A 25,430-nucleotide genomic window follows, 5' to 3' on the forward strand; every position below is an offset into this window, starting at 1 on the left:
CAGTGGCCAACAGTAGAAGACTGGTTATACTGGGCAGGACCCTGTATGTCTTGTACTGAATGAATGAGAAGGTGTTGCTGAATAAGAGCAATTGTGAGCCATTTCTATTGTCTATTGCAGTTATTTTACCAAGCAGAGATTATTATGATAAATGCATTATTGTGCACAAATATTGTAGTATTGTGTAATGTCCATCTTGTTACAATAGTCTGATTTATCAGAGCCTCAATATCTGCAAACAGATATTATAATCTCAAATCTGACGATGGAAACATTTTACATCGGAGTTCAACTGAAAGCATTGGAACTGCTAATTAGACTGATGGAAAAATTGCTAAATGTGTCTACATGCCAGTTTCTTTTTAAAATGTTGTATTAGCTTGGTCTTCACACATTACACCGTTCTGAACATCTTCACCCTAACAACCTCTCCTTGTGGGGCCTATCATACTGTAGGGTTCTACTGTAAGCACAATAATGAGAACACACTTCCCACCACTTTGAAACAGTATTTCAAAGTATTTCAGCTCCTCCGGATGACATCTCTTCCTCAAGGCCTCTGAGGGATGAGGTTCTCGGTGCCGAGGCTGGGATGTAACCAGAGAGGCACAAGGACCCAGCGTCCTGCACGCGTTCGCCCCGTCAGATTGTATTGGAATATTTGTCCACACACACAAGTACATTCTTGAGTCCACAGTTCAGTAAAGTCAGCATGGAGATGCATGCGTCGGCTCTTTGTGCAGTGACTCTTTGTGCACTGTACGCATTTGTGAATTTGAATGTAGCTTTCGCTGCAGAAACAGATGGAAATGTAACAGGTGAGTATTGTGTGTGGGATGCATGTCTCCTACATACAAATTCTACTAAAGATAATAATAATAAATAAGATGGACTGATAATTCTACTATTCACTGTAAAATAGGCTGGTTCACTGCTTTCTATTTTTGAATACCTTTGTTTATCATGACTAAATAAGAACATTGAGAGGAAAGCTTTCTATGCAGGAGGAACTCTAAAAAGATGAAATCTCTCTTCCATGCCTTTGTTCTTTTGTAGCCTAACAATGTGTCCATTCTCTTTCTTTCATTAACATGATCTACAGTAAGTAAACCTTAATTTTCTCTCTCTCTCTGTCAGTGATTCTTCCAAAACCAGGTCACTGTCCACGACTTCTGACTGTGGTCCCATCCCAGAAGGGGTGTGAATGTGATGAGGACTGTCCTCAGGACGACAAGTGTTGCGTCTTTGACTGTGGATCAGTTTGTGTCCCACCTGCTTTCAGTAAGAGCCTATATATATCGCTTCCTGTGGTTATAGTGGACAGCCATTGGGAACAGAGTTAGTTGGATTCAGTGGGTTATGTAGACGTGACTCATAACCATAGTAGTATTTGGCTCAGAAATAGCTGTCGTGGTTCAGTTCCTGGAAATACTGTACATACAGTGGTACAATAAAAAAAAGTTCCCATCCAGTTTAACTACCAAATCCAGGATTCCTGCTGTAGATTCTAATTGTGTTTCTGAACTCTTCTACCTATAAAGCCAAGCCTGGAGTGTGTCCACGCAGACGTTGGGGAGCAGGAATTTGTGCGGAGTACTGCTCCAATGACAGTGACTGCCCCGATAATGAAAAATGCTGCCACAACGGATGTGGACACGAGTGCATCGCACCGTACACAGGTAAGACACGGGCCAAGAGAGAGATATTATACCATAACAATACTTTACATTTACTATGAATACTAAGACAACTCAGATGTGCTATTTTCTGAAGCATTTGATTTACTTGGAATAGTATGTATATTTATCCAATGCAGAGAATGTGTAACTCAAGACATGCGTCTCTCTCGGTTGCCATAGTGAAGCTAGGCCGATGTGCCCCGCCCCAGGGGACCCCCATGTGTGCCGAGTACTGTTACCATGACGGCCAGTGTCCCGAGGAACAGAAGTGTTGCCGGACGACGTGTGGCCACGCCTGCAGCGAGCCATGTTGATTGGACACTGGAGATGATGTGACATTCATTGTCCACATTGATCCCAAAAAGTGTGCATTGGTTAGGTTTCTTCCATGGATATGTGGAAATCAAGGAAATTACGTTTAGCTTATTATTATATCATAATAACACTAATAAATCCATGGAAGAGTGCACACTTTGGAACCAGGTTTGAGCGTCGGGGTTGCCACTCAAAGCATTTTAACCTTGAAATTTAACAGTGTATCTGAACAAATAAGATATTTACTGTACACACTATTTTACATTGACTACTTATAAACTGGAAAAAATATCTCCCATCTTAACAATTTTGATCTGATATTGCCAGTGGAGTAAGATAATGTCCAATACAAATTAGCTTATTTCAAGGATTTACATTTTTTCAAGATATCACTAGATTCAAGAAATGTTGTTCAGTTGTATTAGAACAAAGGAAATGCTGTCAGCCTATTAGCAGATTTCTTCACGCTTTCTGAAAAGACGACAAGACTCAATAGAAGCTTAAAATACTTGTTAAAATGGAGATTGAATTTGTATGCAGTTTGTGGATATGGGGTTTGTTTGTATTTCAACCATTAAAACCGTGTGTAGAACTTGTAGATACATTCCTGTGTATTCATGACCTTGTTAGGTTAGAGGTGTTGAGTTTCACAGAGGTCCCTTGTATGGATTTTGTTGAGGCAGTAACTTCGCTGCAAAAACAAATGACGAAATGCACCAAGAATGGAAAGTTGTCATTATTGGCAGCAAACCAGACTCGGTTTTTATATGTGGCCAAGATATTCTGCTGAATTCAGGTTTCAGCAGCGCTGCACCACCTTCTCCTCACCCTGAAATGCTAAATCCTTAACTTGAACCCTATTATGGAGTGTTTACATGAGATAAGGTATAAAGCAGGATAAAATAAGTAGCTATATCTTCATAATGTCCAATGTTGTTAGTTTAAAATCACAACTATTTAAAAAAAGTGATTTGGAAGGCTCATCAGTCTTCTAGATCATGATAGATATTTTCCAACCTCTCTATTGACTATCTAGGGCAATGGTTCTCAACCTGGGGGTAGTGAATTGATATACAAATATCATGTTTAGAATCTTTGATATTTGCTTTTTACTTGTGCAAGATCATTAATCAAATTAAATAGCCTGAAATTGGGAGATACAAAATTTAGTTAGGTGGGGGTTGCAAACAGGGGTCACTAACCAAAATCGGTTGACAACCACTGATCTAGGGTCTGATCATGATCATGATTATTTCTGAATAGACTGGAGACCGTTTTCCTGCCTGGTGTATACTGTACCTACTAGCCAGCAAAGAAAACATAGTTCACAACTAACCAGACGTGACCATCATTGATTTGGAATGCAGAGTTTTTTTTCGTCCCATTTTAGAGCCAAACACGTGCAGGAGAGAGAAATTGCTGACTGGCCAAAGACAAGAGACCTCAGTGTTTGTTTTCTGTGAGCTTGCCAGAAGGGGGGCCAAGTTTATTTACTCTGAAAAGTGGGCACTCAGAGGAAAGCAATACAGCTCCCAGGTCATCCATCTTTCACAAGCACATTCTTCCACAGACGAGATGTTGTAGCTCATCTATCTTCACTTGAAGAAGACTACAAAAACGCTTGTTTTTTTTCATCAGTTTATTGAAAATAATAATAAATACCCCAGTTTCCCCCATAGCTCTTTGTATGCTCACACCGCTCAGTCAAAGGCACTGAAACAGGATTGTTTTATGATGATATTTAAGCAAAATGGAGAATCTAGTCTTGGGTAATAGGTAGAAGAAGACTCTTTTGCTGAATACTTACAATTCAATATAACAGTCATTTTAGTAAAGACGTTTTTAGTGAGGATTTGCATTAAACAAATGAGTAAACCGTTGAATAAAACCCCCACAGAATAACAAATATCTCTGTTCAACATTCAAACATGCACTCAACAGCTTCAAGTACAAAACAAAAATAGATGTAGGTGTCTTTCATTTCCCTATCAGAGTAGCAGAGTCATGGCTTAATGTAGAAACGCCAACCACAACAACATTCAAACAGTATTGGGGTGTTGTGTTTTGTGATGTCCCCAATGCAACACAGGCCAGCACTTTGGTTCCTTCTACACTGAAACAAGTCTCCATCTGAGCAGGTGATTTAGTCAAGTGTGGAGTCTTCAAATCTATAATTTCTCTTGTCATTTAGACTTATTTCTTTTATTTTTTATATTCACAAATATTCTTGAATCCGGTTCAGCAGCATTGAACACACTAAAATGATCCTATCCCATTACTCGACTTTCCCACTTGTTATATTCAATATAAATTAGACTTTAGGATGATAATGTTACCTTATTTCCCGAATTTCCCCAAGGGGATCAATAAAGGAATGTCTTAAAGTTACAGTACAACGTGTACAATGTTTTTTGTTCGAATTTTGCTCCAAAAACATTTCTGTGGACACACTGATTCACAGTCTACTGTGAGTGAGTTTCATTGACCAGTGTAGCAGCAGTGCAGAGATATTCCATTCTGAAGTTTCACAGAGACTCAATAAAGCTCAAATGGAATTTAGTTGGAAGAAATACGTAATTTATTGGTCATTTAGTGGTTAGTCTCTACATGGTCCTCTGTGTTGAAAGAGGACTGCGTCTTCAACCACAGAAAGTGCTTATTCCAACGACATTTCCTTTGAGCTTCTCTGATTGGTTAGTAGGGCGAGCCTCGCAGTGAATCAAATCAAATCAAATTTATTTATAAGGCCCGACAACACACGTTAATGTCCCCATGGGCCGTACAGGTCTTCTTTAAACAAGTCAAGAAGAAAACATAACAATAAGTCAAGAACAGAACAAGAACACCATAAGGTCCAAACATTTTTAGATGAATGCAAAAAATTTAAATAAAAAATTAAAGAATTAAACTTTTGAATGGAATCTCTGCACTGCTGGTGCACTCGTCAGTAGAGTCAGTGTAGCCACATTAAGATGTGTTTTTGGAGCAAGATTTTAACAAAAACATTGATAGAAAATCTTACACATTATAGCTTTTTGGCAGTGTACTGGACAAATAATATTGCAAATCCCTCAGTCTCCATTATTTTCTAGTAGAAAATGTTAGTTTGTTCAGTAGAAGTAGAGATGGTTATAACTTATATGTTATCTACTGAATTCATGCTGGGTCCAGCACCTGCCTAGACCTAGCTTTGTGGATTTGCATATTACTACTTACGACACTTGTTTGTTCCTCATAGCCAGGAAAATGCATTGAATTCATAAATACCTTCATTCTTCCAAATTAGCCTCCATTTAAGAAAACAAAAAAAACAAAAACGTGACATTCCAGTTAGTGTTTTTAAAAACAGCCACTCCAGTGCATGAGCCAGTTGTCCCTGAATATCGTACACTTACAAGTGGTTTAGCCAAAATTCCGCGGCTAAAGTCCTTCGGCAAAAAAAACAGGCTAGTTAGCATTAGGCTAGCTTCCGAGCTCAGAGCAACGGTACTCCCCTCATTCTGCGTATGACATTAGCTATCCGTTTGGCTAGTCCCGGGCTGGGCTCTTCGACCTGGAAGGTGCGGGTCAGCAGGTTGTAGAGGGAGCCGTAGCCCACGGCCACCACTGTGCAGGTCAGACAGATGACGTTGTAGGGCATGCTGAAGTCTGGGGTGGGCAGGTTCACCAGGAGAGGCTCTGTGTAAATGCGCATGAAGTAGCTGGACTCCTCTTTACAGGGGAAACTTAAAGAGGATGAAGGAAAGCAGAGTCAAGGTCGAATATACATAAACAAGCTTGTGTCACCTTCTATTACAAGGCAACAACTCATGGGCTTTCAGAGGACCAGCGGTCTACAGCACCAGCATGCCAGTTTGGTCCAAGTAGAAGTTCTGGACCAGCCCCCCATGGTGCTGAATGTCTCAAGAATACGTCATAGTTCTGAGTAGGGGTGTGACGAAACATCATGCCGCAAAATATGCATAGTTGATTTTTTTAAATGTATTTATATATTTTATACATGTATATACATATAAAGTCCAAATAAACATCTGCTCAGGAGAGAAGATGTATGTTACTGTGTGCTGGAGCTGTGCAGCAGGAAAATGAAAGGACCAGGTGTGAAGGTTGAAGGTCCTGGTCTACTGTATCTCAACTACGCTCTAGTTAGCTGGAACCAATGGAAAGTAACAAAGTGTATACATTTTTTTTTTAAGTTTTACATATGAAATTGTATCGAGATTGTGAGCTGAGTGAATCATCACACCCCTAGTTCTGACATGGTTATACTCTACCTTGTAAAGAATAATTAAGAGCCCCTGGTATGAGATTATCACGATACTTAGGCCATGATACAATAATATGAAGTGGCCAATTTTGTTTCCATATGCAAATTCTGTATCCGTATTTGACAGATCATCACCATAATATGGTCTTTCATTAAATGCTAGGGTAAATGGTGCACAATGTCGTTTCGGGGGAGGAGAATTTGTTTACATTTGCAGAACCTGCAATTAGTTTACAAAACACATTTACTATGCATGTAATTCTTCATCAAATGATTCTGTCATCATAAAATCAAAACAAATAATTTTGAGACTGAACTAAATGGAGGCCTAGAATGGGATTGTAAAATTTAATTGTGGGCCCTGTATTTGTAAACAATTGTGAAAGCGTAACTTTTCAGGTAGCTTTATAGATTCGGTTCCAGGGACCCAATTTTGTGGACAGTTTATTTATTCATTTATGAAGTTACTGCAGATGAATTCGTTTTTCTTCCGTTCTGTGACCAATATAATATCATGGCAGAAAGCATCACAGGACCAGACCAAACACACGCACACCACATCAGCTAGACAGAGAAATAATCATCAGTTGTGCTCATCGGACCGACGCAATCAATAAAAAGAAAATCACTATCACCAGCCGGTGTATGTTTGCCGATATATATCTGCCAAGTTTTGCTCACTGGACCGATACTGATATATGAAAAAATCACTATCATCGACCAATACCGATATGGTCACCGATATATCATGCAGCCCTAATGCAGTTACAGGAGGTATTAATTCTGGTTTTCACAGACACGTCGTGTTCCTCAACAATGAATCAAACAGCAACACTTGAACCAGTAGCAACACAGCTAGAATGCTAAATCGCAGAGAAGGCGTCTATACTTTCCGTAGCCGCATTTCTGGCAGACGCTCTCTGATTGGCCACTGTTGCCCAATCGCGTGACGAGCTGTTTCTTTGCCCATTTCCGCGTCGAACAGCCTGCAAACTACCTGGCGTTCTATCGCCATGCTCTAAGACAAACTCTAACCTTAACCAACTTCGAAAGAGTGCCTAAGCTTAACCGTCGAAAGAACTTGCCGTCACGCTCTAAGACAAACTCTAACCATAACCAACTTCGAAAGAGTGCCTAAGCTTAACCAGTGTAGAAACAGGCGTCGGCCAATCAGAGAGCGTCTTGCCAGAAATGCGGCTACGAAAAGTATAGACGCGTCAGGAAGCTGTTCACAAAATGGCTTCTCCTTTATCACCGGGAGGCACATTGTGCAGTACGAACTACCGTAACTCCCGGTACTGAGCGTCTCCTGTGAAGAACTTGGGACTGTGCCCCATCCTCCTCGTATCATTCTACAAAGTGGCCAAGTGCTCAATAACAACTATACTCACAAGCTGCTGAACAGCGGCTGTTCCTGTGTGCTGTTGGTGTCCATGGCAACGATGCTGGGAACAAGAGCGCTGATCACAGACGACCTGCAGGTGAAAAAGGAGAGTCACTCTCAAACACTCTAGAACACAGCCTAGAATATCGCCTCAAATCTTACGCAAGGTGAGCATTGGCTAGACATTGGTCACTAATAAAGCTCCCTCTCATTAGAGAAATTAAAATGATATTGGGTCTCATTCACAAAACTTCTTAAATTATTTTGTTCTTGAGAAAAGAGTAACCAATGTGGGATTCATGAAACAGCCCCAGCTGTACCAGATGATAAATGCCAGTTATCCCTAAATAGTCTTCTCCAGAGTGAGACAAGATGATAAGATACCGGTTTCCTCTCTGTGCATTCAGTAGGAAGCTATGCGGCTGCATGTTAGCCTAGCGTAGCACAATGAATGGAAACGGACAGTACCGGTTAGCCTAGGCATTGGCCAACGAACACCTCTCCTGGAGTTTAAGCTAGGCTATCGGCACTGTCCACTTCCCTTTATTCACAGCTTTCTAGTGAACGCACAGAGAGGAAACTGGTATATATCTTCTTGTTGGACCCTGGAGAAGAAGGTAAACATAATGTTGGCGTGATCCTTTAACTCATTCAGCGCCAGCCATTATCTCCATCCTTGTAGTCAATGGGCCACGCTTTAAAAGATAGGCATTTTCACTGTGCGTCACGATGTTTGCAGAGCTATATCTATAGTCTATATTCTAGCTATGGAGACAATACTATGGCTCACTATCTCTCGTCCAAAATTTTTTCATGTATACGTTCACGTGTTATCCCGTGGTGAATATTGTATAGTTTCAGAGTGATCCGGGCTAATTCCTGGAAGCTGAGTTATGGAGCGCTATGTGCATTTTGTGAAAGTTGTTCGCGTTGCTCTTCTGGACACGATATTATTTCCAAATCAAAAGGTATATAATAGGTATTATGGGGGGGGGGGGGGGGGGGGGGGGTCGTTTTTGGGGGGGGGGGGTCGTTTTGTGATGCTCAGCAACGCCATACGTTTTGAATACTACATACGTTGATCATTGCGATCGATGTGAAATCATTGTAGGATTGATGTCATATAGTTCTTACCTTTGCTAGGAGGTATTGCAAAAAGAATATTCCAATTGTCTGATCATGATTTCCAGTATTGATGACCATCGGGTCCCTGACATGAAATGGGACAAACTATGCATGAAGTGTGCTGGACGCGTTCCAAGGGGCTCGACTGAAGCCTTTCACTTGCCCGGTACCATTTCTCCGCCCGGACCATATATAATGTAACAGTGTGAAATAAGGTTTCAAAGGGTAGGCGATACTGCTACCTAGCAGGATTCGGCCGGCATTGCAATCTCGGCATCTCAGAATGAGTCGCAATGATACACCGAGGTCTGTGAGACTGTATAGAATAAAAAAATAAAATAAAATAAAAAACAATGAAAACTATCGAAGACCCGACTATACTCGGGTTCTGGTGCTCAACGCATGGCGAGATAACCTGACTATAGTCGTGGTTGGCCGTGAATGAGTTAAGGGTTGTGTACAAATACAGAAGAAACCAAGGTGATAAGTCCCCAGAGGAAAACATTTCCAGTTAGACATGTAATAGAAGTGCATGTCGAGTGCCTAAAAGAAAGAAACATCCTTTTCCAAAAACACAAGCAGTAGAGTAAACGGTTTAGAGACAAAACAAAAAGGATACAGAAATAAAATACTGATTATGTCAATGCAGCAGTCACACACCGTGGATGAAGCAACAGTTGTAATTGGAGGATCAAGAAAAGAGGGTGGGGTTTGAGATAGGGCAATTTTACTCAGTTCAAGTTTCAAGTTTCAAGTTTCTTTAATAGTTGTCATACAGAAGTACAGAATACTTTTGTACAAAATGCTTCTTACTGTTGCGCTCCAGAGACTGTGCAAGACAAGATAAGTATGAAATAAAAACATAGTAAAATTAGAAGTAAAAAAAAAGGTCACAGTGTTCAGTTTAGACATATGTACAATGTTCGATGCAGAATAGACGTAGTTACCATACAATATACAATACTGTGCAGTGTACTAATATACAATACTATATACAATACTATATAGTGCAAGGCAGAAATGGAGAAATGGGACGAGTGTACTAATATACAATACTATATACAATACTATATAGTGCAAGGCAGAAATGGAGAAATGGGACGAGGTGCAATTTAGGTACAATTCACAGTAGGTGTACGAGTTGTAGTGCAAATCCTTTATCAATAAATATAAAGTGTAAGTGTGTTTGTGTGATCTAAAGTGTGGAGAGTGGGTGCTGCAGTGTGTTGTTTGTTTGAGTGAGTGTGTGCGTGTGGGTGTGTGTGCTGTGTGCATTTGATGGTTGTTGCATAGTGATTATTGTTCGTTTAGCGATTAGTTCGTTTAGCAGCCTGATGGCCTGGGGATAGAAGCTTCTATCGTTCTATCGCTCTTCTAACAGTTGCAAGCACAAGTTTAACTTTGCCTCGATTAATGACAAAATATATAGTCACAAGCACGCTATCAGACACTGTTGGTGCACATGACTGTGCCATGGAGAGAAATAGCGCGTATTTAGTGACTGTGCAGGGCAGTCTATTAGTCCTAATTGGAGAGCTCCACTGATTCCTCCACCTGTGGTTAATGATGATATAAGCCTAAAAAGACCCAGTGGAAAGAAGGAGTCTGACCAAAGCATTGTGGGAATAATATGAGAAACTGTGCCTAGGGATGCACCGATCCGACTTTTTCAGTCCCGATACCGATACCTGGCTTTGGGTATTGGCCGATACCGAGTACCGATCCAATACCCATTGTTCAATTAATAAACTGTATGCCTCACAGTCAGGTCAGCCTGACAGCGGTACTGTGCTTTCTTCTCCGGGCCATAGGGACCAATGACCATGCACACGGGTACAAGGGCCAAGGTGGTAACGCCTGTAGCGGTGGTCAGCCCAAAATAATCAAAATGTAAATGTTATAGTGGTGCATTGGGCGCCAGACAGGCTAAAACCTGTCAATAAATTAAATAAGCAAAATGAAAGTTTACTGTCGATACCGGTTGGCTCTAGGTAACCTCCACTACAAAAATGAGCATGTGATAAGGTTTAAAATAAGAGGCAGGCAAACAGTATTTAGTGAAGTAATATATACTGTATTCAAATAATTAAGTGCAAAACAGATATATAGAATACAAGTGAAAAAGGGTAATAAGTCAAATAAAACAAACAGTCCAGATTGGGTGTGTGCTCAGTGAGTGTGTGTGTGGGGGTTGTAGGAGGGAGCTGGGAGAACAGGGACAATGGAGACCTTGAGTGTCAAAGTGCAATGTGGTCAAGTCCGGGATATTTGGGGTTTTGAAGACAGGAGACAGTTCAGTGAAGTGAAAAAGGACGGTGATAACTTTGTCTTCACTGGTGTCTTCTCTCCACTGGTGTCTTCTCTTCAAGGGTGATCTTGGATCCTCTGATCGGCCATATCATGTGCCACTGGATCCATGAGAACTCCATTACTGATTCCTCCAAATCGACTTATTTATATTGCTTTCTTTGTTTCATTCAAGTTTGGTCTCTGTCTTTTCTTGCTCTCACTCCACTCTGCTTGCTTGCTCTGCTCCACTTGCTCTGCTACCCATGCTGCAATCATCTCAGCTGAGTCCTATATGGCAATTAGACTGCCTGTCTTAAAGAGGCAGTGCAGTGCCAATAGGCTACTCTGCTACACCCCAGACGGCAACAGTGAAGAGTTTGACATCCTGGCTGAGGTGATGCAAGGGGACACCCTCTCCTTCCTTTTCATTATAGTCCTCGACTATGCGCTCAGGAAGGCCATCAATGGACGGGAGCAGGAACTTGGTCTCACAATAACCCCAAGGAGATCGAGACGACACCCCGCCGTAGTCCTAACAGACCTGGATTACGCGGACGACATCAGCCTGCTCTCTGACCGCGTAGAGCAAGCACAGGAACTCCTGTACAGAGTGGAGACGGAGTGTGCCAAGGTTGGCCTTAGGCTAAATGCCAAGAAAACCGAGGTCATAACGAATAGCATCCTCCTGGACCATCCACCTCTAACAACAACAGGAGGCACTTCTCTAAAAGGAAGTCAGTGACTTCAAATACCTGGGCTTGTGGGCCAACTCATCCGAGCAAGACCTTAAAGTGAGGAAGGCGCTTGCGTGGACTCGTGGAGGGCCCTGAACAGCATGACCAGTGTGTGGAAATCCAACCTTCCCCGTCAAATCAAGCTCAGCTTCTTTTATGCAACAGTTGAGTCTGTTCTTCTGTATGGCAGTGAATGCTGGACCCTGAAGCTCACCCTGCAGAAGTCCCTGGATGGGTGCTACACCAGAATGATGCGTGTGGTGCTTAACACATTGAGTGCCAGCCACGAGAAATCTCGTGATTTCATGCCATGCGTTGAGTGCCAGGGATGAGAAATATCGTTATTTAATCGTTACTGCTTTTATTAGCGATATCCATAAATGTTTCATCAATCTAGCCTCACGTTATCATTGGGACTGTCTATGAGCTCGAACAGGGAAATATCGCCCCCTATCGTCTCCCGGATGGTAATGCACCCATTGGATTGGACTCAATGGAAATGCATGGGGGGGGGGGGAAACGGAATCCACATTTTACTTCTCAGGCATGTAACCAGAGACGATTCGATTCATTGTGGACACTCAGAGCAGCGTGGAATATCTGTTTCGAGTACCTAACGTTGGATCAATAAACACGATCGATATTTGGAATGGCGATCAGGAATTGGAATAATCTTTTTGCAGAACATCTGATGTTACCAGTCTTGGGGTAATCAGATGTATTTTTCACATATCTCAACGTGTCCCCTATGTGTGTGTGTGTGTGTGTGTGCGGCGTTAGCGCCAGGCAGGGCATAGATAATCGATTTTTCAGCCCGCTTCTCTAGCGTGCATAAGTACACATATACTATCGATAATCTAGCGTTTATTTGAAAACGATTCATAAATCAGCCGGAAAATGACAACGTGTTGTGTGTATTCCAGTAAAGAGCTATTATCACGGAATCTTTTTTTTTCTAGTAATTTCCAAAAACGTCCGTTTTTCAAAACGGTATAAAACGGAAATGTACAGATGAAAAAACAATCCGTTTCATACATGTTGACTGCAAGCAAGTCATTGATAAGCGACGGGCGTATTAGACACATAACCATAATATAGAATATAGAAATAGCTCCGCGAAAATCATGAAATATCGGAAAATCTGTCCAAAAAGGCTGGCATTCAAGCGATAAATCGTGCGCCCCCTGCTGGCACTCAAAGTGTTAACATCACTAATGCAAACTTGTATGGGGGGGGGGGGGGGGGGGGGGCGGGGCGCTAAGGGTGAGCGAGAAAGTGGCAGTCAGAAGAATGAGGCTGGCAGGTCACTGCCAGAGACACCATGAGCTGCCATCCAGCAAACTTGTGCTGTGGGAGCCAACACACGGGGCATCGATCACGAGGACGTCCCACATTAATGTATGTGGACGTACTCAGGACAGATGCGGGAGCAGAAAGTACCAGCAAGCTAGCCAGATGCATGGAGGATCGGGATGACTGGAAGCACCGATGGAGGGCCCATCCGAGGACGACCTACATTTACATTAACATTTTGTCATTTAGCTGACGCTTTTATCCAAAGCGACTTACAAGTTTTGTACAACAAGACAGCAGGAAGGGTACAACTCTATCAGCTGAGTAACAATGTTCATCAAAGTGTTGAGTGCTATAGTGTAGGTTAGTATATTAGGACAAGTGCATGACAGTAAGGTTAGTTAGGGTTAGAGTTAAATAAAAAAATATTTAGATAGACTGGGATCCTTCTTTTGTGCAAGGCAACAATCAGGCTTGACTTAAAAAACATTACTTTCCTAACTTAGTGAAACTAAATGTAACAAATTAACACATATATATATAAATGTACTGAATTGTTATTTCTTATTTATTATTATAAAAAAATCAGATTTTTTTTTTTTTTTTTTTTTAATCCACTTTTTCTCCCATTTTCTATTTTTCTCCCATCCCAATTTTCGTATCATCCAATTCAACCCTCCCCCGTCTTTGAACGCTGTTTCATGCCTCCCACAAGCCGGCTGCAATGTGGACTAAGTCATACATAGCACGAGTCCCCTCCGATACTCGAGGTAACAGCAGTCGCATCTTTCCACCTGCGCGGCTCGATCTTTCAGTGTCAGGGGTCTGGGCTTTGGAGGGCCCCCACCCCCGTCGCTTCCTGATTCTACTGCGCAGGCGCACCAACCGACCTGTAGGAGTCGCTGTCCACAACGCCCGATCCCCACCCATCAGTTTCCCTCCCCCTAATAGACCACTACACTTCCGCGTTACATTGAAATCGGGGAGGAGATTGCGGGGGGAGCAAATGAATGAATGTGGATGAGCCGTGATGTAAGTGGTTGCAGATACGGCTGTGGGGGTGCTAGAGACATGATCGAATAGACATTCATGCGCCTCAATCTCCTGAACACGGCACGACCCATTCCTAATCGATCAGAACTAAATCGGCAGAGAAAAAGCCCATTTTAAAGCACCTATTCCGCATGCACATGCGCAGAGTGCCCATGGACGTATGTGTACGTATGCACGCTGGGGCCGCAAGCTGAAAATCGATTACCTCATTTCCTCAACATCACACACACATAGGGCGAACGCTGAGAGCTCAGCGAATACAACTCTGATTATCCCAAGACTTGTAAAATAGATTCCTTACCTCAGATCAGATGTTATCCAAAAAAATCATTCCAATTCCTGATCGCAATTCCAAATATCGATCATGTTTATTGATCCAACGCTGGGTGCTCGAACACATTATTCCACGCTGTTCTGCGGGACCACAAAGACTGCAATCGGCTCCGGTTACTTGCCTGAGAAGTAAAATGTGGATTCCGGACAATTTTTTTTCCATGCGGTTCATTCAATCCATTCCAAAGGGGTGCAGTACCATCCGGGAGACGATAGGGGGCGGTATTTTCCCAATGGAGCTCAGAGAGAGTTTGCAGCACTAACGTGAGGCTAGATTGATGAAATATGAATGGAAATCGCTAATAAAAGAAATAACGATTAAAAAACAAGATTTCTCGTCCGTGGCACTCAGTGTTAAAGGGCCAACCACGTATAAATACGTGGTAAACTTGTTTTTGCTTTTATTGCATTTTAATAACCTACTCAATGTCACGGAGCGGCACTGCAGATATACCCTACTCTTAAGATTCGGAAAAGTGCATTACCGGCCAGATCCTGGTAGTGGCGCTGTCTCGATAATGCAGTGTTCCCTGTTACAGACCGGTGTTTTTTTTTTTCATCATGGGTGGACTTTTTTGTTAGCCTAAAGCTATGCCTGTAGCCCGGAATACATTTTGCGACGCGGAATTCAGTATGCAGTAAAGGAATATAGCATCAGCCAATGCACATATCGATCTACCAGATGGCGATCAATAACTGGGAAATCCTTTTTGGGATACAACCGGCCACAGGTAAGAACGATTTCACGTAGATTTCATGCTGATCAGGCCTTGTTATCATAGCCAACCAGCCGATCAGTGAATGAGCCTACAATAACGAATGCCGTTATTGGTAATCAATAATCAGAAACGACGTCCCCCGCCCCCCCCCCCCTTTCATGCATTCATGGTGGAACATGATACCGATCATATGCATTTTGATTTTTATCTCTAGCTTGTCACGTGTATGGTCGAAACGCCAATAGATTTAACGTTATTAGCTTAGCGCCTTATAACTAGCCTTGCAGGAATTATACCAGACCAATCCCATATAACGCTCATATTCACGACGCTATAAAATGGGAACGTATTGATGAAAAAATTATTTCTTTAAGGCATATTGAAGGGAAGGTTTATAGTGTCAATTGACAATGAGAATGGACACATAGCAATGATTTAAAATATAGATTTAGCTCTACAAACACCCTCACGCATAGTTAAACCATGTTATGATAAGCTGGCCTTATAGAGTGGGGCCCGTCTAATCCCTGTGGCCGTAAATGTGTTAAAGGAAAGCGTTTATTTTGTACATTATCTAACGTTAAAACGAACCTAAACTAACGTTACAACTAACATAAAGTTAGTTTAGGTTTGTGTTAACGTTAGATAATGTACAAAATAAACGTATTTCCGGTGCTTTAGACGTCGCTCTTTTATTTTGAAACCACCCGACCGGAAGTATAGTAGATGCTTCGTTTTCTGCTTGTGTGTCCGGTTCTGTGTTTGTTGGTTTTCGTTAGCTAGCAGCATATCAACCCCAGCCATGGGAATACTGTTTTCTAAATTGTGGAGGCTTTTAATCGTCAAGGTAAGAGGATTTGAAGGCATGGTATCCATAAACTTCAATCGGTTCGGATCCTTTGAATTAAATGAAAATGTAAACAAACACTGGCGTCACGTTAGAAAGTAGCACTGCGTTGCGTGAAATCACTGAGCCCAGAGAGGAGTGGTTAGGCAAAAAATAGTTCAGAGTATATTTGCTTAGAAAACGTAAATGTCTAATTCAATTATTTTTTATTTCTCCACGTGGTAAATACACAGGTCACAACATGTTTACAGGAACGTTTTGGAGTTGTATTTGGAGTGTATTTCGTGACTGTAGGGTACTGTAGGGAACTTCAGGGTAAAGGACTGCCCCACTTCCAGTGATGAAGCTAAGCTACGCTAACAGTGCGGGCGTGCCCTAAGCCTAATGCATGCAGAGAGACAAAAAAGGTATGTATCTTCTTGTCTAACTCCAGGGAAGATGTTAAATAAGCTAATTTCCCAAAATGTTGGAGTTTTCCTTTAAGGGCTTTACTGCCAACACAGACTTGCACTAGCATTGCTACCAAATGCCAACAGGAGGCTGGAGCCAATTTAATTAAAACAAACCCCCCCAAAAAAGGGTGTGAAATTTTTTTTCCTGACAGGAGGGTTGATTAGTGATCATTGGACTGGGCTCCTAAAACCACAACCTTCTCTCCAACAAGAGCCTTGTGACTCATGACTCATACCCCACGTAGAATAAAAAACAGAGCCTTGTTCGTGACTCATACTGCACATAGAATCAACAACAGAGCCTTATGTGTGACTCATACCCCACGTAGAATCCATGGTTGGGGTCAGGGGTGTATTCGGTCCACTTGAGCAGCGCCCTCTCAAACTCCACGGTGACCTCGGTGACGGAGTTGGGAGGAAGCTGGATCAGCATCTCCAGCAGGTGGGGTCTCAGACGGTCCTTGGAGGGCTGGTAGTGGATGTAGCCTGTGGGTGGGTGAAAAAAGACGTTATAGTGTCTTTTACGAGCCAAGCGTACAAAAAGACACGGGTAGACTAAAGAGACTTCTATCAAAGTTGTGTCCACCTATAAATACTTTAATTTTTTTAATTGATGACAACCTTTCTTTTAAGTCGCAGATTGACCACCTTTTTAAATAAGTCATGTTTTTCTTTTAACACTTTGAGTGCCAGCCACGGCATAATTCGTTATTTCATGCCAACCCTTGAGTGCCAGAAACGAGATATGACGTTTTTTTAATAGTTATTCTTTTTATTAGCGATTTCCATTCATATTTCATCAATCTAGCCTCACGTTACCACTGGTACTCTCTCTCAGCTCGAATTGGGAAAATACCACCCCCTATCGTCTCCCGGATGGTAATGCACCCTTTAGATTGGATTGAATGAAAACGCATGGGGAAAAGAAAGTCCGGATTACACATTTTACTTCTCAAGCATGTAACCGGAGACGATCCCAGTCATCGCCCACCGTCAGAACAGCGTGGAATATGTCTTTCGACCACCCAGCGTTGGATCAATAAACGCGATCGATATTTGGAATGCCGATCAGGAATTGGAATAATCTTTTTGGAGAACATCTGATCTGAGGTAAGGAATCTATTTGACCAGTATTGGGATAATCAGAGCTGTTTTCACCTATATATCAACGTGTCCCATATGTGTGTGTGTGTGTGGCTGAGTGTGTGTAGCTGATCAGGAAATAAGATAGATATTTCAGCCCGCTTCTATAGCGTGCATAAGTACACATATGCGCCTAGCCGTGGATAGTATGGACTTGTTGAGGCAACTTAATTTTAAATTTTTTTGTTTCGTTTACATATTATGAAAGTACAGATTCATACCTTCAAAATAAGCCATCACTTGGAAATGTTGGTGGGATACTTTTCAAGCTACTTCCTATGAATCATGGTGATATCACAAAACGTATCCAGAGAAAATGGCCTTGAAAGTTTTACACTTACAGTGTTAAACAACTACAACCCTAACCAGAATGCATTGTAATCCTGCATGGCCCCCCTCTCTCTCTCTCTCTGGGTGCAATTAACACTTTGACTGCCGGGAGCCGTCTTTAGACGTCTTTGCTGGCCATGCTAAAGTTGCCGGGGGACGCTGTACGCCGTCTTTATATCAATATTTCAAAAATCTGCGATCGGATTCATAATGTCCCTCCGCTGGCCTGAGATACACCAGCAGGACCCACTGAGCTCTCTGGCGGTTCAGGAGCGCCATCTGGTGGCCGATCGCGCAACCGCTTAACAGGAAGCGCAGTAGAGGTTGTGCTAGATGTCCGTATTGCTTCCGGCCACTCGGGATAGGTTCCGGCACTCTAGCTCGTCACACTACATAGCGATCGATTGCCAATAACTCGATAAACAACATGATTTGGACGTATATACCATTATACAAGCTGGAGATGGACCGGGTAATAATATATCCCATAATGATAAAATTTCTACTCGACGATGATCGCCCAACGGCGCGCGGAGACTGGGGTGAGTTTCAGCGTGTAACGTTACCGTCTTCGATAATAACTGATATTATCAACATTTGACCCACATTAGATGATTGGTATAACGCTGCCCACGGAATTATAAACGCCCCCTCGCCCATCCGGTCAACATCAGATGACGTGTAGTAACTTCTAGAAGTACGTCTAGTTGGAATTTTTTATATCGCGCTGATTGCCATCAAACTGTATTTCATCATCAATATAATGCATTTGGGGCTATATATCACGTTCTGGAGAAAGCTGCAGAAAGAGATGAAAACATACTTATACATTAGACCATACTTTACTATGAATATGTGAATGAAAAAGTTTAACGTTGCTACACAATGAACAATACATATAGGACTTTGAATGGGCCCTAATAATGGCAATGTAGCAATAGAATTTAAAAAGTTATAGCCCTGCAAAGAAGGGGACTTTCTCCATAGACAAATAGCGCTGGCAATCTATGGTATATCATTAATTTAACCTTAGGCAACCAAAGTGTTAACACCTGGCCACGTTCTAGTGCAGACTCTTTTGTTATGACAACAAATCTGTCTTGTGGCACTGCAAAGCAAACACACAAATCATGATAGTTTATGTAATTTAGTGCTGTGATGTGTGCTAATTTACCTAAGGGACGCCTTACTGTACCCGCTGTTATTCTCTGGTTCTGCTAAAGGCGCTCCCATAGTCCAGCAGACTGTACACAGAGCAGACTCCGCGGATGTCCGCGCGGCTCTTTGAGCTTTCATAGTCCAGCAGATCTCAGCGGACGTCCGCGGTCTATTTCCTACATTTCTCGCTCCAGTTTTACTACATTTCCCACAATTCTGTCTGTTCTACTGTACTGGCAGATCAGAGGGAACATTATCAGCGGGAGAGAGAGAGAGGGAGAGAGAGAGAGAGAGAGACAGAGACAGAGACAGAGACAGAGACAGAGACAGAGACAGAGAGAGCGCGCTTCACGGGCTCATCTCTCTCCTCGCGCTACCTATCGCTCGCGCGGCGTCACATTAAATGCAGTTCGATGTCAACCAAAACGCCGAGCAGCGTTTTGTGTGACACCAAGTCAGCGGCGCGGATGTCCATGCCTCAGAAAATAGGAGCGTCGCACCTGTGGGTCTGCTGTCCGCTGAGATCAAAGCTCAAGAGTCCGCGCGGACATCCGCGGAGTCTGCTCTGTGTACAGTCTGCTGGACTATGGGAGCGCCTTAACCCCGTCATATTCTGGGGGTCATGCTCATGTGTTTTAAGTAACCAATAAACCTTATATCTTTTGTAACCTGGTTGTGCTGCAAAAAGAGCAGCTTCCCCTGCTAATGAGCAGTTTCTCCTGCTCATAGTATAACTCACGTTTTTATTGTGATGTGATGTCGTCTTGGGCTTCATAAATAATAATAATAATCATCATCACAGAATGTCGCCAGCGTGTTATTGTCCTCGGCGCAGTGTCCACCAAATTCACCAAACCATGCTGATAGAGTTGTGCCCTTCCTGATGACTTGTCGTACAGACCTTGTAAGTCTAAAAGCTAAATTACTAAATGTATTATAAGGAAAATGGGGGACCCTGATGTAAACAAGACAAATCAAGTTTCAAGATTTTATTATCATTTAAAATAACACGAGATCTATTCACATACACACCAGGGCATACAGTGAAATGCGGAAAGAGTTAACCTTCTGTAGTGTGGTAGTGAAAGAGTTAACCTTCTGTAGTGTGGTAGTGAAAGAGTTAACCTTCTGTAGTGTGGTAGTGAAAGAGTTAACCTTCTGTAGTGTGGTAGTGAAAGGATTATGTCTGTTTTCATTCAGCATGCATCAGGAGCACAGCTCGCTGCTCGCACACATAACACACCATCCCTCGCTCTGAATGAAACGGAATGCATTGGTATCACTCCGCGGCCTGTCCTGACCAATAGCGCATCTTGAAAGGCGCCTGTATGGAAAATGCTGACGAAATATAATACATAAGTTGTTTGTTATTTTCTTTGAGTTTCCCTATTGAATGAATTTACTTTCTTATGCCATTAGGTTGCAATAAATTCACTCGAACAAAATTTGTTCGCTCATAAAACGACGGTCGTATTAGACACATAGCCATAATTTAAGATATAGTTTATGTGTTCACAAATGTGAGCGCTCTGTCATTGAATAGAGCGTTGGCACTCAACGGGGTATATAGGACTGGCACGGCCGGCACAGAAAGTGTTAATGCCAGGAAACGTCTTGTTGCTGCCACCTTCTTGCCTGTTTTAGATTACGGTGATGTTCTGTACAAGGATGCATCTTAACCCATTCTCCGCCAATCACGTGTTAAGGCGGCTTTCTCCGCCATGCGTTGTCTGCCAATAACGCCGTAAGGCGTGTTTGAGATCAATATTTCATATTTTCGTCATGGTATTCATATTTCACCCACGGAGTCTTGGCTGATGCTGTAGGACTCCGCACAACTCTGCAACGCTTCAATACTGCCACCTGGTGGCCGATCTGCGAGTTGCAACCGGAAGTCGATAATTGTGACCCCGGTGTGTCTTCCTATTCCGTCCGGCCACTCGTTTATCGTCCCGGGACTCAATCCACACACCGTGGACAATGGATCGTTGCCATAACTCAATAAACGACATGATTTGGGCGTATATTAGTATTATACAAACCGGAACTGGATCGCCTCGATCAACATCACATAATTGGGATCTGTTTGCTCCACTCTCATCGCCTAACGCTACGAGGAGACCGACGTGAGTTTCAGCGTTTTTCTTTATAATTTTCGATACAAACTGCTCTGATCAATATATCACCCAGGGTTAGAAATTAACATTTTTTTTCAAGGGCTTTTTTGCCCCCCTTAATTGATTTTCGGGGGCTTTTTTTTGTATTTCGGGGGCACTGAATTTTTATGATAAACGGTAGGTGTGGGACGGTTCACAAAATGGATGGTTCGGTTCGTATCACGGTTTTCGGTTCGGTTCGATATACGTTAATTTTTATTACAAAAAAATAACACTCAAATCTAAACATGCTTCTCATATATATATATATATATATATATATATATATATATATATATATATATATATATATATATATATATATAAGGTTTACAGTGTTTACAGCCTTAAATAATGTTTGGCACACAAAGACCGAACTGACTGAAAAATATAGGCTACATTTGTCAAAGTATTAACTTAGTGCAAACAAACAATATGCTCAGCCAGCACTAGACTTTCCTTTCTATAATATAAACACAAAAAAACAATGTCAACCATGTTTAAATTCCCTGATTGTCAGTTCTTAATGGAAAGATTCGTTTTCTGCTTGAAATTATTATGTATCTCTACATTTATTTAGACTAACATTATTTAAATATTGAGTGCAACTGTGGTGGATTACGTAATTCGTTGAGTTGGAACTATCTATGGGTTGGCGCCGGGTCCCCATGGACATTTTAGCGTGTGGCACCTTCAGCTCCGGTAACGTGAGGAGATCATAACATCAACAAGCAGTGCTGCAGCACGAAAGCGGCAATAGTCCCGGTTGGAGTTAGTAAAACACAGTTGTATGTTAGCCTTCTTGGATGTTGAATAAACGCCTATCATTGTCTTTAAACACCCCGCCTCTCAGACTCTCATTCCCTCCTCTGCTAGCTTGTAGCTACGATAACATTTCATTGACTGTATTAGCTGGGGCTAGTGCTACCATAGTTAAAACGTGCGTTGTATTGTACAAACTGCTAACGCTATGGCAAGATGTGTGTATGCCTATGTAATGTTAATGGCTATGTTTTTAAAGTCGTAATGAAGATTGATTTAGATTGTGCTTGCCATTTGTACACAAACTGACTAGCACCTGGCTGGCTGCAGTGCTGCTGCTGCAGCCAGTGCTCACCTCCCGGCTCCGCCAAATGATTTTTTTTATTTGCGCGTCATCTGAACCGTACGATACACAGACGCTCCATTACCGGATAAATATATATAATTAGTAAACTGTCGGGGGCATTTTGTGCCCCCCTTAACTGATTTTCTAGGGCATTTTGTCCATTTTCAAGGGCATTATGCCCCAAGCCCCCGTTAATTTCAAACCCTGATATCACCCATACTAAATAAATCATTTAACGTCGGTCATTGAATTATAAACGACCCCCCCCTCCGTTCACCCGCAGATGATCAGTCATGATGTTTAGGACCATGTACAGTTGACATTTTTAATATAGCATGGATCGGTATCAAACTGCATTTGATAATCTAATATATGCATTTATGCCTATATCTCACGTTCTATGAAATACTGCGGAAAACGATAAAAACATATTTATACTCTAGACGGTATTTTAGTATGAATGTGTGAATGAAAAAGTAAAACGTTCCTACATCCTGAACGATAGATAATTGATGTTGAATGGGCCATAGTAATGTCAATTTAGCAATACAACCACAAATCATGTTAAACCCAGATTCGGCTCAAACAAGGGACTAAACAAGTTTCGCAATTATGCCACATCAATGTGGAACGCCCTACCCAAAGCTGTAAAGGAATGTGAATCACTACCCACTTTCAAAAACACTCAAAAAACACCTAAGGGAGACTGCAACTCGAAACTGGCCCCTGTAAATGTCCGAACACAACCCCCTCCAATGTACAGTAAATTACCAAGTATGGTCTTGTCAATAATCCAATGTACAGTTTTGTTTGTACAGTTGTACAGTGTCCCCCACCCACCCCTCCTACCCAACCCCCCCCCCCCCCCCACTCCTACCCAACCCCCCCCCACTCCTACCCAACCCCCCCCCCCCCCCCCACCCCCACCTACCCAATCCAATGTACAGTTTCTACGTCAAATGTATATACTCTTTTTTTTCTGGACTCTTTTTGTATCACAAACAGTACTGTAATTGCAAATCTGGTATGTCACAAATGTATAGATGTAGCAGTACTGTCTATCTGTATGTCATGTATGTCATATATGTTACGATGAATTGAAAATGGGGGACCCTGATGTAAACAAGACGAAAGTCTTTCTCTGGTCTGCATCCCCTTAACAATTGTATGTATTGAGCTGTACTGTACTGTACCAATTCTGCAATCTGTTAATAAAGTTTTCAATCAATCAATCAATCAATGGTTTAGGATGATCAAAGTGGTGGCAGAGAATGGGTTAACTTTTCACTTGTTAAAGGAACACGACAACATTTTTGGAAATTAGCTTATCGTCTTCTCCAGAGAGAGACAAGAAGATAGATACCAGTTTTCTCTCTGTGCATTCAGTAGAAAGCCATCTGGCTGCATGTTAGCCTAGCTTAGCACAATGAATGGAAGCGGACATGTACGGGTAGCCTACACATTGTTCAACTAACGGGCAGCCTCTCCCGAAGGCTAACCGTACATGTCTGGTTCCATTCATTGTGCTAAGCTAGGCTAACATGCAGCCAGATAGCTTTCTACTGAAGGCACAGAGAGGAAACTGGTATCTATCTTCTTGTGTCTCTCTCTGGAGAAGATGGTAAGCTAATTTCCAAAAATGTTGGTGTGTTCCTTTAAGACACTGTCTACCAAGTTCAAGTTTCAAGTTTCTTTATTAGTTGTCATACAAAAATACAGAATACTTTTATATACCTCTGTACTACATTCTGTTGTGGAAGGACAGCTCATTCACTGAGAGACTTACACTGCATCAGGGTAAGACATTTTAAGTCATTTAGTAATATCTTTAAACTGAGACTTGATTGCTGACTTGACCAGCTGACTTGATTAAGGGGCGTGTTTAAAGCGGCCATTTTGTTTCCTTAAGTGACCCATTAAGGGCCAGGTGTTAGAAAGCACTAATTAGTGATAGGGATTTAAAGGCCTGCTGGCTTAGCGTCAGCGAAGCGTCGAGAAACGAAGAGGGACAAAGAGGAGTTTTCCTGGAGTTATCCACGGAGGAATCCAGGGATCCACCCAGTGCTAAGTACATCATAATCCTATCTTACACTCCACTCTGAAAAACCTCCCTTTCCCTCCCACTCTGCTATTTCTCTACTTCCTCCCTGCCACTCTTGACACCACAATGTGTCTCATATCCACAATCTGCTCCCCCAGAACAGACTCAACCCACCCACGGCAGTTTGCTAGCAACCCGGCTAATCTATCCTACCCTCTTACAGCCACTAATACACCTGTCACAGTACAGGGAGGCCTATGGAATTGTCAATCAGCAGTCAAGAAAGCTGACTTCATTACTGCCTACGCCCATAGTCAAAATCTGCAGCTCCTGGCTCTAACTGAGACCTGGATAACCCCCAATAACTCATCAACACCTGCAGCATTATCTACAAACTATAACTTCACTCACACACCTCGACCTTCCAGGCGGGGTGGAGGCACTGGCCTCATGACATCTCCTTCATGGACTACAAACTTAACACCCCTCCCAGCACTGTCACTCTCCTCTTTTGAATATCATGCAGTATCTGTCTCTAATCCTTTCAATCTCACCATTGTTACACTCTACCGCCCTCCAGGTCCGCTCGATCACTTCACAGATGAGCTGGACATGCTTCTAAGCTCCTTACCGGAAGATGGTACCCCTCTCCTTCTATTGGGCGACTTCAACCTGCCTGACTCATCTCAGTCAGTCATAGTAGTCTCCCTCCTACAATCATTTGACCTGACTCCCACTGCCATGCCTCCCACCCACAAAGCAGGCAACTCCTTGGATCTCATATTTTCCCGTAACTCCAGCATCATTAACACCACGGTAACTCCCCTACATGTATCTGACCATTCCTTCATATCCTTCTCACTAACTCTCATGCTTAACCGAAAGGTCTTCACCCCAACTCAAACCGTCTCACTCAGACGCAACCTGCCCTCCCTATCCCCCTCCACCCTCTCCTCTGACATACTATCCACTCTACCTTTGAGTGACACCTTCTCTGCTCTCCA

General features: G+C 42.4%; 2 protein-coding genes across 2 annotated transcripts in view; one reads left to right on the forward strand and one right to left on the reverse strand.

The window, feature by feature from the left end:
* Positions 1-660: 660 nt before the first annotated feature.
* LOC311244406 (uncharacterized protein) lies at positions 661-2,592 on the forward strand. The gene is made up of 4 exons (XM_084333896.1): positions 661-818; positions 1,138-1,281; positions 1,542-1,679; positions 1,860-2,592. Exons 1-4 carry the CDS (start codon positions 713-715, stop codon positions 1,991-1,993), a joined length of 522 nt encoding a protein of 173 aa, XP_084190022.1. The 5' UTR covers positions 661-712; the 3' UTR covers positions 1,994-2,592.
* LOC311244405 (GPI transamidase component PIG-T-like) overlaps positions 2,387-25,430 on the reverse strand; it is a 78,460-nt gene continuing 55,416 nt past the window's right edge. Inside the window, exons 9-11 of the mRNA XM_084333895.1 lie at positions 16,811-16,976; positions 7,653-7,736; positions 2,387-5,719 (exon numbers count right to left, since the gene is read on the reverse strand). Coding sequence (XP_084190021.1) covers positions 5,470-5,719; positions 7,653-7,736; positions 16,811-16,976 — 500 coding nt within the window. The 3' untranslated portion in view covers positions 2,387-5,469. The remainder of the gene's footprint in view (positions 5,720-7,652; positions 7,737-16,810; positions 16,977-25,430) is intronic.

The sequence above is a fragment of the Notolepis coatsorum genome, assembly GCF_963971535.1.
Source record: "Notolepis coatsorum genome assembly, chromosome: 17".
Taxonomy (NCBI): domain Eukaryota; kingdom Metazoa; phylum Chordata; class Actinopteri; order Aulopiformes; family Paralepididae; genus Notolepis; species Notolepis coatsorum.